The sequence below is a fragment of the Topomyia yanbarensis genome, unplaced genomic scaffold (genome assembly GCF_030247195.1).
Source record: "Topomyia yanbarensis strain Yona2022 unplaced genomic scaffold, ASM3024719v1 HiC_scaffold_4, whole genome shotgun sequence".
In the NCBI taxonomy this organism is placed as follows: Eukaryota; Metazoa; Arthropoda; class Insecta; order Diptera; family Culicidae; genus Topomyia; species Topomyia yanbarensis.
This window is the reverse complement of record NW_026683602.1, coordinates 1,325,623-1,339,370: the sequence shown is the minus strand read 5'-3', so window position 1 is coordinate 1,339,370 and position 13,748 is coordinate 1,325,623. Positions and strand designations below refer to the sequence as shown.

At 41.3% G+C, this 13,748-nt stretch overlaps 1 protein-coding gene across 2 annotated transcripts in view; it reads left to right on the top strand.

Moving 5' to 3' along the window:
• The first annotated feature begins 233 nt into the window (after nt 1-233).
• The window catches only part of LOC131695389 (glutathione-specific gamma-glutamylcyclotransferase 1-like), a 49,453-nt gene continuing 35,938 nt past the window's right edge, over nt 234-13,748 (top strand). Inside the window, exons 1-2 of one of the 2 annotated variants that reach the window (XM_058983864.1) lie at nt 234-694; nt 1,525-2,357. In XM_058983864.1, the coding sequence (XP_058839847.1) occupies nt 2,169-2,357 (189 nt within the window). In that variant the 5' untranslated portion in view covers nt 234-694; nt 1,525-2,168. Of the gene's footprint in view, nt 695-1,228; nt 1,349-1,524; nt 2,358-13,748 lie in introns of those variants that run through there. The other variant, XM_058983865.1, reaches the window with a different exon arrangement.

Genomic DNA, 13,748 nt, shown 5'->3' with positions numbered 1-13,748 from the left:
TTCGCGCCTTTTTTCCTCGATGCTGTCAGTTTACTTGATTCCCAAATCACGCTCGCGAGAGAATAACCGACCGGTACAAGCGGGCCGCGATGAACAGGACAAACAAAGAGCGTAGTGATGCGAAAAAACACGTGCAACTGACTGACTGTATACCCGTGCGATTCATTCATACTTTTTTTTCCTCCACCGCCGTACGTCGGGTGAAGCTTTTGCATTCGACGTTGATGTGGCAGTGTTCAGTTTTTCTTCGCTCGTTCATTGACCACGTCGTCGTCACCGTCGCCACCATCCTCGCTGGCACTTCTGCGCACTTGCAATCGCCGTGTCGGAAAAAGTCGTAATCATTTTAGTTAAAGTGAAATTTTCGTTACGGAAATTGTAACAAAAGCTGCCAAATTGTGATAGTTTTTTGAACACGGTCTCTGTACGAGTGTGCTGGAAAAGACTGAGGTTTGAGTGAGTGAACGACAGACAGTATAGTGAGCGAAGATAAATCTCGATTGACCTTGAACAGAGGTTCCCCCCGTTCGGAGCGCTAGTGCTCTCCCCCGTTTGCAAGTAAAGTGAAAAATAAACAAATTTTAATCGTGTGTTTTGTTCTGCTAATCGACATGGCTTGCTGTGGTGGTTGCTGTTGATGAGAAGGCGGCAGAGAATACTATTTTGGCAGGCAACAGAACGAAGGATAGGCGGCGTAAGTGTAACCAATGATGGGTGTGAAATGGCCTTGAACGGGTGGGTGGTGTGGTGGTATCAGGGGTGCGATTAACCTAGTTTTGTGCGATTTTTGGGAAACGCACAGGGGCGTTGACATCTATCGATGTTTACGTTGAACGGTCGAATGAGACGCGTGGAAAAACTAGGTCAGTCTGTTCGATTACGGTCTTATCTTTGGAACAAGACACGCGTTCTGATTGCAAGTCTCGAGAGTAAACGATCGCGATGTTTACTAATGTGTCGAGAGCATCCAATTTATTGAGTACAGTCAGCTGCATTTATTTCGATTGGAAATAAACTGATGTGTTTTTCTGCATTACCAGACATCGAATAAGAAAGAGTTGATTGTAATAAATTCCACCCTCGGGAAAAGGCAATTTGTCACTCGATAGGACAAGCACTTGCTGACTACTCAATCATTTTTATTGTACACAAGCTTGCCAAAGATGGAAAGCTCGCAAATTTTCCGACGTGGCAAGTCCAATTATAAACTTTTCAGCCAGTTCTCATTGAACTAGCATGCCAGTCGATGGTGGACTGGTATAGGAGCACGTAGTAAGCCGTGAAAAAATTCGCATCCATCCGATTTGAGTTAGGCCTGGTTTCTTTTTTTTCCTACCAATCAACACAGGTCAATAAACAAGCGCGCGTTTAACGCGCACAAGCGCACAGACACGCGCACGGCTTTGTTCGTGAATCACGACGTACCCGCATGATGAGATAAGACACACAGACGAGCGCACGGGCACAACCTAACACACACCAACATCCCAACGCTGTCGTATTAATTTAGCTATTTTTTTGCAGAATATGAGGCCAGCATCTAGTACCCGACGAGATTCGCAACGTGTAGCAGTACTGAAGACCGCAGCAGGCACTGCTCAACTTCCGGAACAGCACCGTTTCTACGCCCGCACTGCGTCAAAGGTTCCCTCGATCGTCATCGTAGCGAGCAAGACTCACTTTAATCATCAAAGCCGTCATTTTCCGTTTCGTTTGGTACCGCACAAATTCCGAACTACCCTTACGTAGGGATGCCGCTTGGCTCTAGCGTGACAACCCGGACCGGAAGCTGTTGAACAAAGGACCTTCTAGTGTGGTGTCGTGTCAGTAATTTACTATTTATTAGCTTGAAGAAACCATTCCTGTATAAATGTGCTTGAAAAAAGTGTTCAAAATTTGCGCGTTGACCCCATTCTGATGAGTTTGTTATTGTTTTGGGGTTCTGTTTGTATCAAAACAAAATACACTCATACCCAAACACGTGCCCGTGAATAAGAATTGTAGTGTAGTGTTCGGTTGCAAATAGAAACAATAAATCTCGGCGATCAGTTTAACGTTGACATTGCAAGTGGTAAACAATTTTATAAAGGTGTCGCGACTTTTCCGTTTCCAAAGCACTTGTACAAGTGCGGTGCTCGTGTGCTTCAAATCAAAACATCCCAAACAGAATGGCTGCAGCAGCTGATAACGGTGACAGCAACCCGATCACCGGAGAACCTTCGGTGTGGATCTTCGGCTACGGGAGCCTCTGCTGGTATCCGGGTTTTGAGTACGACAAATGCATCACGGGCTACATTCGAGGCTACGTGAGACGCTTCTGGCAGGGTAATACGACCCACCGGGGAACGAAGGAAAAGGTAAGAAGGCTTGAGCGGTCTGGTCTGTCTGGCGGTTAGCCAAAACCAAAGCCGCCAGTAACGGCTTCCCACAAGCTCTCGGATTACATACAAAGTTGCATGCATAATACACAAGCAAACAATCTCTCTCGCTTTTCTATCGTCATCGTCACGACTGGTTGGCAGTTTGCGAATGGATGGATGGCGGGCGGGAAGGAATTACACGATGCTTTGAATGGTCCCGGTCGGTTTTGCGCTGTACACGTGTATGATTTACGAGTGTTTACGGTGAAGAAAAAATTTTGTTTGTAGAACATGTGACATTTGATTAGGTCCCGCATTGGGAATCGATGTCTTGTGTGCTGACGCGGACTATTTTCTGACATTTGCAAATGCGTCAGATCATATTGCAGTAGGCTGTGTTCAAGGATAGAGCTTCTTTTATTTCCGAGGCCGCATTGAGAAGATGAATGTGGCATTCGATATTATAGTGTTATAAGTGACAAATCTTGCATAACAGTAGGTATTGCACATTTCACACCAAATTGGACTATCGCATAAGTGTGTACAATTCTTCGATGTCAAATCGTTCAATTCATCGATGCGGTTAAGTTTTATAAATAAAGAGACGAATGCGCTCAGGCCTCCGAAACGAATCGACTGAAATTAACACCATTATCACACTTTAAAGGAGTGTGCCCACTTGTGTGATAGTCCAATTTGTCCAATGTAATGTGCGATACTAATAGTTAGCAGCAAGCCGTAAGTGTGCCGTCTGTTATAGGACACGTGTGAATATCTATCAAAACACGATTCAGTAGGCAGACGTATAGAAAAAAAAACGAAACCAGTCTTCTATATTACATTCAACTGGTTTGGTCGTTGGAGAATGTCAAACAAATCTATGCAATTTGCATAATTTATTCGCTGCTAAGCGGCTAAATCCAGACAAAGTAGGCAGCATGAAATTATATCTATAGGCAAACTTTATCACTCTTATTTTGGACTATATCTTACTTGTGATATGATATAAAGTCACCCATGTGTTCAACCAAAATTCTTTGGAAGATTTAGTCGTATACTGGCTTACATCTCTCTTAGGTTAAATAACACCTACAAAAAAAATATTTTGGAATAGCCAAAAAATACCAAATGCTTCGGGGTTAAAGTCTTTGATCGAAACCAGTAAAAAAATCTCGAATATTTTTGCAGCATTCTAGACCATCCAAACTGTTCCGGAGTTAAGATCTTGGGATATACAGAAATAACGAAGTCTGGTGTTTCTTTGAACTCAGTCTTCCTGAAAGGCCCAGATCAGCTAACATCGCTGTTGTCAGTGCTGATCCGTTACATCAGCTAGTTGTTTCACCAAGTGCGAATGAGAAACGAAGACCAGCATTGCCAGCGCTTATTCTGGAAAAAACACCAACGAGTCGGAGCCCAGTATCTACGTCGTTCAGGTTGTTTGTTGTTTGCCGAGCACAGCGCAACACGCAAAGAACATCAACGCAAAATGGTTCGAGCAGAACCAACAAGCGGCGGTCGATGCAATAATCTAGCAACACTGCGTTGATAATATGCTCGTGAGCACCGAGACGGAGAAAAATCCAGTGAATCTTCCACAACAAGTCAAAAAGATTCACTAGCAAGCTGGGTTTCAAATTCGAAACTGGATATCAAACTCCGCTACGGTCGTGGCTAAACTGCAACAGGTAACGAAGGAAGAGAAGAACCTAAACATCAGTGACGAAACTGGCACAGAAAAAGTGCACGAAATGTGACGGAATACGACGACAGACCGATTCACTTTCAGAATATCCTCCCGTTACGATGAAAATCTGCTCTCCAACACTCAGCGGCCGACCAAACGCGAAGTGAAAGGCTAGAGGCGAGTATTCTATAGTCGATGGTGGTCAACGAGCATCACAGAATTCACTATTGTTTCAGCATTCCGCCATTCATCCGTCCATAACAACATCTACGTTCAACAAAAATCGGAAAATTGTAGACGGCATATGCACATATGTTACTAAAATGTGAGAGGGCTGCGTACCAAAATATACGAATTATTTCTTGCTGTGAACGAAAGCATACCCTCGGTGAAACTTTTTGGTGAAGAGCACAATATGTACAGAAGTGATCACGATAAGCGAAATAGTCGTATTGTGTCTGGCGGAGGAGTACTTATAGCTGTTCACGGAAATTTGGCATCTGCAGTGGTACGCGTTGATTCAGCTGCAGACTTCGAACTCGTGTTTGCCCGGTTTCAATTGAAAGACTGTTTTATCCCACATATGTGCCGGCTATAACCCTCCAGAGGTTCGACGAACTTGATCGCTTACTAAATGTTTTGCTGAATCTATTAGCAACGGACTCGATAATGTAGGCATCGACGATTTGACCCTTGTCTGTGGCGATTTCAACCAGGCAGACCTCCAGTAGACCGTGAATAAAAACTACGTTATTACAGCTCAACCCGACAGTGTAGGACCAGCAAGTGCCGCTTTGCTAGACGTTATGTCATTTTTTAACTTACAGCGGTTCAGCAATATTCGGAATCATTGGGGACATACACTTGATTTGGTGTTTATGAACAACAGATAATGAGTTGTAACTGAAGCTGCCATATAGCTGGTGAAAGGCTAGTAGGGTACTGTTAAACTGGCTAACTCGTACCGTCGCTAAGCAGCGCAAACCAATCCAATCGCTTTAGAGTAATCGCATACTGAGATTACTGAAAAGTGAAAAGAATTCTTCCCAACGTCACTACCGCATGCTTCGAACGCCAATTACAAAAATCTGCTTTGCAAAAGCAAGTGCTTCGTACAAAAGCTTGAATGCAATGCTCTACAAACAATATATTGCCAGAATGCAAACCCGGCTTCGCAGAAATCCCAAGTTTTTGGAAATTTATCAATTCTAAAAGAAAAGCTTACGAAGGCGTACCTTCTACAGTGTCTTTGAATGGTGTTTCAACAACTTCTGCTATTGAAAAATTGAGATTCCTGTCGATGTCGAAGTTCGAGCTGCAAGTAGCCCTACTCGGTGTTCGATTGGCGGATACGTTCGTCCATCACGGTTAGCAAACGGTACTTCTGGACAGATTTCAAGGACGTGTTATGCTGGCTTAGTTCCGGCAACCAGCTATATGACCAATTCGTTGCGTTTCGCATCAGTAAAATTTTAGAGCGCAGCTTTCGTTTTTCGGTACGGCAAAAACTTGTAGCACTCTACGAAACAAAAACATCGTGTCTTTGAACCGCTGATGCAACAGGAGCTGTCTAAAGTGGAGAACTATCTGTTCCGCCAAGCGCAGTCTAAAGTGTATATCGATGTGATCGCTTTGTTACCCTGCGAGAAATGAGTGGACGAAGATGATGAGCAACAAACCAATGTTCCGTTTCGGCTGCCTAGACGAAAATGGAGTTGCTTGTGTCCGCGGTCGAACAAAAGATGCAATGCTGTTGAACCCGTCATTTTACCTCGTAACCATCGCATCACACAGTTGATCATTGCCGACATTCAAGAACTTTTCAACCACCAAAACCATTCCACAATCATCAACGAAGTTCTACAACGTTTCCTTATTCCTCGTTTGACCATGCGATCCGGAGAGAGTGCCAGCGGTGCAAAAACGATCGAGCAAAACCGCAACCTCCAGCGATGGCTGCTCTTCCACATTCTCGTCTGGCCGCTTTCAGCCGTCTGTTCACCTACATGGGGGTTCTAGTTCTAGTTGGACGACACTCGCGCCATCCTCCTGCACATCACTCACACACTGACTAACAACACTTGCATGATGGAAATTCGAAACGCCATGACTAGGAGGGGATTACCGGTTATCATCTACAGCGATCGCGGAACTAACTTCCAAACAACAAGCCAGACGCTCAAGCCGGCGATCGAGCCGATTTCGGAAAACTGGCTAGCGGATTTACCTTAGGTCGCACCTAGTGGAGCTTAAACCGTCGGGCTCGCCCCACATGGGAGGAGTACAAAGCTGAATTTAGCCAAGCTACACACATGGTCAACTAGCGACCACAGACCGACATTCCCTTGGATAACGACGATTCATCTGTGCTAACGCATTCTAATAATTTCCTCTTACTAAACTGTTCTATTCAGTTGGTTCCCTTCGATGACAGCCTGGTACATAGAAGGAACTGTTGGACTGCAGTCACAGATCATGGCGGACTTGTTCTGGAAACTGGATTCGTAACTATCCACGATCACACAGAACCAAGTGGTTTACTCCAGCAAGACCAATTACCGTCGGCGACGATGTGCTGATCGCCGAACTCAAAGTTTAACCGGAACTGCTGGCCTAAGGGTTGAGTTATTGCTACGCAACAGGCTCCCGACGGGCAGGTACGGTGCGCAACTGTACAGACAGCAACCAGTGGAATCTACGAGCGGTCTGTAGTATCTTTAGCTGTGCTTGACGTAGGCGCTGTAGAAAATACGCTGACGGTTAATCCTTTGCACATTCTGTGTTAAAGTTGAATGAAAAAATAACCCAGCTATAATGAAAGCTATCCGTTGTAGACACGTTATAGCTCGGTTGTACAGTTTCGTCCAACAGCAAGCAATACAGAACGGCTGTAGAAGGAAATTGCTAGCTTGTGTTGTCAAATAACATTTTGAGCAAATTTACATTGAGTTGGTTGAGACTTGAAGAAATATCTGCTTTCTCGCCCTCTATATCTTAGGATTATTCACTAAACGCAAAGTCTTTGTTCTTAGTTTCTTCACAAATGGCGCTGGCTATCGATTTGGAGGTATCGGGCGAAGCTTTTGCCGCTGCCATTATTTCCCCAAAGTTGTCAACCGATTTTGGTTTAGATGATGGTAATACTGCCAACTGGTTCCGTGTTGTATTGGATGGCCGTAGATAAGCTGTTCTTAATGGTTCATTAAGGTTCTCTTGGTTTCTCTTAATGTGCAGGCTGATCACAGAATGGCAGGTATTAACCCATTACTGGGCAGTGTCAAGCAATCAATATCGACTAGGAACAACTTGGGAAATGTTCGAAAAATGAACCGCTTACGTATGATATGAGCTTTTTCTAATCCTGCATTTTTACAAAAATTGCAGCTTCTTTTCTAATCAAAAACACGGGACAATTTAAAACTCAACCATTTTGCTAAATTTTCAAATTTTGGAAAAACCGTGACAGACAGTTGCCAAGAGTATACAAAAATGAATACTTTTCTAATTTTCTATAACAGACTAAATGGCATGACCGGAATCCTACCAACCGTTTGACCTTGCATTCTTGAGATCTTGAAATCTTGTTAAAAGTTTCATAATAAACGATTCTAATCCAAAAAGTCTCATCCCATTCGCATTACCGGTTCTCTTGCAATCCCCCTAACGTTTGGTGCAGCGAGATAACGATTCCGAATATCGTACACTGTGTATCGCTTTCGACTGATGAAGAGGGAGCGGGCTACAAGAAGTTATAGTGCTCCAATTCAGATGAAATTTTGAAGGTATTTTCTAAAATGCACATACACTAAGGTTTTTTTTACACGGTTTTTTTTACACGGCTTTTTTTACACGGCTTTTTTTACACGGTTTTCGCAATTAGCACGGTTTTTTTTTGCACGGTTTTCGCAATTAACACGGTTTTTCGCAAAAAGTCCTTTTAAAGGCAAAAGACTTAGACGATTTCTCAACAATTTTTTTTGCACGGGTTTCGCAAAAATGTTCCAAAAGTCCTTTTGGAGGCAAAAAACTTAGACGATTTTTGATCAATTTTTTTTTTGCGCCGATTTCGCAATTAACACGGTTTTTCGCAAAAATATTCTAAGTCCTTTTAAAGGCAAAAGACTTAGACGATTTCTCAACAATTTTTTTTGCACGGGTTTCGCAAAAATGTTCTAAGTCCTTTTGGAGGCAAAAAACTTAGACGATTTTTGATCAATTTTTTTGCGCGGATTTCGCAATTAACACGGTTTTAGCAAAAATCCTTATGAAGGCAAAAGACTTAGACGGTTTTTGACCAAGTTTTTTTTGCACGGATTTTGAAATTTACACGGTTTCTGCTTTTCCATTTTGAATGCAAAGAATTTCGAAGATTTTTGGAAAAGTGGAAGTGATTGCTTTTGGAACAGCATTAACGAGTAGATGCCAAATGTTCATGTCTGAGGCCATTTAGAAAACCAAGATGGCGACTTCCGGTTCAGTGGAATTCTCTGAAACCCCATCAATATGGCTATTTTTGGAACGGGATTGATGAGTGGACGTCAGATATCGATGTTTAAGGCTATTTGGAAAACCAAGATGGCGATCTCCGGTTCAGTGGAATTCTCTGAAACCCCATCAATATGGGTATTTTTGGAACGGGATTGATGAGTGGCCGTCAGATATCGATGTTTAAGGCCATTTTAAAAACCAAGAAGGCGACTTCCGGTTCAGTGGAATTCTCTATAACCCAATCAGCATGCATATTTTCAGAGCGGGCCTAATATAGCGCATGATAGAGATCAGTGTCAGAGGCCATTTGGAAAACCAAGATGGCGACTTCAGGTTCATTGGAATTCTCTAAAATCGAATCAATATGGGTATTTTTGGAATGGAATTGACGAATAGACGCTAGATATCGATGTCTGGTGCCATATTGAAATTCAAGATGGCGACTTCCGGTTCTGTGGAATTCTCCAAAGCCCAATCAATATGAGTATTTTTGGAACGGGATTGACGAGTAGGTGCCAAATATCAATGTCTGAGACCATTTCGAAAATCAAGATGGCTACTTCGGTTTAGTAAAATTTTCAATTACCACAACAATGTGAGAATTTTTGTAATAGCGTTAATGAATAGATACCGGATGTCAATTTCGGAAGTCATGTTTTCATCTAAGATGGTGACTTCTATTTTAGTGCCAAGACGATGTTTTAAATATAAAGACACGCGGCGAGAAAAACAGTAAATTTGGCTGCACGGTTTTACAAATTATTTGTCTGCTAGTTTTGGCAACCAGGAATATTGTGTAAACAGCGAGTGATTTGTAGTTTTAATGAATGCTTGGCGAATTCCTTTTTTGAAATATTTCCCACAATACTCAATCATGTAACTTGGAAACGCATTGATTTACGTTACTGAGCCTGTCTACATGTTTTTCGTTGCACTAGAAAAAATGTATCGATGATGCAGGATGCAGACATGCATTTCTTTTCATTTCAATCTCGATACTCCCCACGCATTACTTCCTAAATCCGCCATATTTGTTTACATTGCTAGTTTGGAACCGTTGTTTTGGGTTCGATTGGAACTTTTGGCTTCAGTCTTCGCGCATCTCTATAAGCATCATCTCTGCTTTAGTGTACATCTCATTCATCTTTAGGGGGCTTCTGGTGTAGTGGGCAAAAAGTCGACTTCTTTTTTATCCGCTTAATTGTTAGTATTGAGCCTCTAGAATCGTCTCCCGCAATCTCGGTGACCACGCTGAACTTCTTTTGTTTTAAACAGCCATGCATTCCTCGCGCGTATTTGCTGTGACACACGCAGATTTCAATCTATCGGCAACAATTTTCTTAAGACTGACAGCGATAAAAATACAGTGTGAACAATACACTTTAAACTACTTCCACCCAAATTTTTAAGAGAAAATACCAAATGGATTGTTTTCCACGTCATTTTTTCCGTGATGCAATTTGATATGGAGTATCATTTAATACCGTTTTTTCGAAACCGCGTTTTCCAAATTGGTGAACACGATAACTCAAAAACTAATCAAAGAATTGACTTGATTTTTTTTATGAAAATGCACAATATGTGTAGCCTGTCGGTGAACCACAGAAAACGGAATGAAAAAATCGTTCTCTCTATTATTTTGAAGAAAAGTGCACGAATTTTACAGAAAAATATGAGATTTTTCGGTTTACATGAAGCCATTTTCCTAAACTCGAACTTTTTTTTGGGTTCATCGAGTAACTACAAGTCTAAGCTTTACAAATTTTACTTAATTTCCTGTGTCAAACAATTTTATCAAGAGTCATCGTGTTAGCCGCGGCGCTCCTCGACGTGGAAATGGTTGGACGTCTACTCTTGGAACGCTCGTATGTGTGGCTCTGCGTGGCTGCCGACCCTATTCTGCGCGGCGTGTAACGTGAGACGACTAATCTCACCTCACTCTACGTGACTTCACCCAATTCTGAAGAGTCACTTCGGGTGACGTGAGACTCCCATTTAACCGCAATGAGGAATCTCACCTCACCCGAGTCGACTCTCAGAATCGGGTGAGAAAAGTCACGTAAAGTGAGGTGAGTTTCGTCGTCTCACGTCACATGCCGCGCAGAATAAGGCCGTGCAAATATTTTTTTCGTACAGAATAAACGTACAAATTTAAAGCTTAACATTACATAAAAGATGCATTGTTCCCTTGCCTTCAAAATCGTAAAACAAAATAACTTTCGGTTTGAGCACTTTACACCAGACGCCCCCCTTAATAATACAGCGAAGACCTGATTTTATTATTTCCCCCTGATTATGTCAGCTTTTTGATTCGACTTTGACTCTCGCATGAAGATTCGCTCGATGAGCTCTAGCAGACGAACCAACTCAAATTCGTGTAAATCCATTCATGAGCACATTTTTCTTATCTTATAAATGCAAAATATACAAAAATAAATGTATCTTTTTGTTTTACGCTGGATATTTATACTAAATAATCAGAACCATCTTGGGTGTTACAATGACGCCAGACCTCTGGCAACTGCATATTTGTCAATCCAGTTCCAAAACACTCCATGTTGTGAGTTATACAGAATATCGCTAAGCCGATAGTCTCAATGTTGTATTTCAAAATGGCCTCAGACATTGATCTCTATCATGCGCTCATTAGGCCCGCTCGGAAAATATGCATACTGATTGGGTTATTGAAAATTCTGTTAGACCGGAAGTCGTCATCTTGGTATTCCAAATGGCCTCAGGCATCGATATTTGGTGCCTACTCGTTAACACTGTACCGAAAACAACCATATTGTTAAAGTGCGGGACAAAAGGAAACCTCAAGATCCGACGTTTCCACTTTTCCAAAAACCTAAGGAATTGGAAAAAGCAAAAACCGTGCTACTTGCATAATCCGTGCAAAAAAACCTGTTCAAAAATCGTCTAAGTCTTTTGCCTTCAAAAGGACTTACAACATTTTTAATAAAACTCCGAAATCATCCCTTTTCCTAAAATCGTCTAAGTCTTTTGCATTGAATGTAACGCGGTTTTTTTTGCACGGTTTTCTGAATTAACACGGTTTTTTTTACACGGATTTCGCAATTAACGCGGTTTTTTTTACACGGATTTCGCAATTAACGCGGTTTTTTTTGCACGGTTTTTTTACACGGTACGTATCCCCCGTGTAAAAAAAAACCTTAGTGTACTATTAAAATATCTAATAATAATATGTTCGATTTCGTTAAACCCGACAAAAGTTTGTAACCATTTATGGTAAAACTGAATCAAAACAAAACATTGGGGCCGACTTAACAACTTCAGTTGGTGCAGATGTCCAAAATGAGTATATGTATAATATTTAATCAATGATTATTCCTGATTTGCGATATTATTAGAAAAATATTATATATTGTCATTACTTGCTGTATATAAAGGACGTTGAACAGCAACGTGTAAAACGACTAAAATGTTGCTGCTAATTGCAACATTAGGTTCTACGCGACAGTATTGTTTGAGAGCGAACAATGGAATAATATTGATACAAATTTATGTGATTTATTGGCCTATAATGAGCTACCGAAAATAAAAGTCGCAAGGATTGAACATGCTCCTCCGCAAAACCCGCCTCACATATATTAGAATATAAAAATCGGCAATAAACTTCAAGCGTTAAAATCGGTTTGAGATCCTGCAGTGTAAGAATCATTTGAAAAGTTCTCACACGTAAAACTCGGCAAGGTTGAACCTCCAGTATAAAAACCCGTTAAAAATAAATAAATCGTACGCAGGAGCATCCGTATATCGTGATGTTCAAGATTAAAAACCTATTTTAATCCACCTAGCGGTGCAATTGTGCCTTTCTCAATCATGAATCACGAGAATGTGTGCGTTGTTTATATTCATTAAAAACTTTTAAATGCATATATTACATTTTATTATTATACATCACATGACAACTATATACAGGAAAAAAAATCATTATTCGAGTTCTAAAGTTTTGAAAAAGAAAAAACAGCCACGGTAATATTGAACTGAAAAAAGGTGCGAAATCGGCAAAGTCCCAAAAAGTCGATTTTTATAAAAAAAAATTTCGAGATAACATAAAATCTCGACGTTTCATGCATTTTAAAGATGTTTGGCATCAAAAATACGAATTCGATTTCTGAAATTTCATGGGGTCCCCCCTTTGAAAAAAAAAAATTAGAGTTCCGACTTATATGGGAATTTCCGGACGATTTAGTCTATATTTCCGGACCCATATAAGCGATCCGTACGAAATTTTATAGACATCTGTGGGGATATTATAGCTATCATTTGGGACTAAGTTTGTGAAAATCGGCCCAACCATTTCCGGGAAACTGATGTGAGTTCGTAAATTTTGAAAGATGGCCGCTTTTCCCGGGCACTTCCGGAACCGTCTATGGTGGTCAATGTAGTCAACAAAAGTTTGGTTGGCCGTCGGTGACCTAGAACAGCGAATTTAAGTTGTTTGAGAGACATTTTAGCGAAATTTTTATCTTTTTTGCTTTCATCGGAGTATCGGTTTGAATCACAATTTGCTATGTGATCGCACGCCACAACCTGTAACTCCGGAACCGGAAGTCGGATTGAGATGAAATTCAATAGCCATTTACGGGGACGCAATACCTTTCATTTGAGGCCAAGTTTAGTCGAATCGGACTAGCCATATCCGAGAAACCGATGTGACTGTTATTCTGAATTTAGATACTTCCGCCGGGGCTTCCGGAACCGATGATGGTGGCCAATGTGGCCAAATAGACTTTGAATGGATGTTAGTGACCTAACAAATCGAAGCAGTTGTGGTCATATTTTGGAAAAAAATTCACCTTTATACATTCATTGCAGAATTTATTAAAATCGACATTTTCTGCGTGTTCGTACTCATCACCCTGTAATTCCGGAACCGGAAGTCGGATCCATTAGAAATTCAATAGCAGCCTATGGGAACGTTGCACTTTTCATTTGAGACTAAATTTGACAAAATCGGTTCAGCCATCTCTGAGAAAAATGAGTGACATTTTTGGTCACATACACACACATACGCACATACACACACATACATATACACACACAGACATTTGCCGAACTCGACGAACTGAATCGAATGGTATATGTCACTCGGCCCTCCGTTAGAAAGTCGGTTTTCAGAGCAATTGCAATACCTTTCTATTGAGAAAGGCAAAAAGCTACATTGTAAGAATCGTAGGGGAATTATG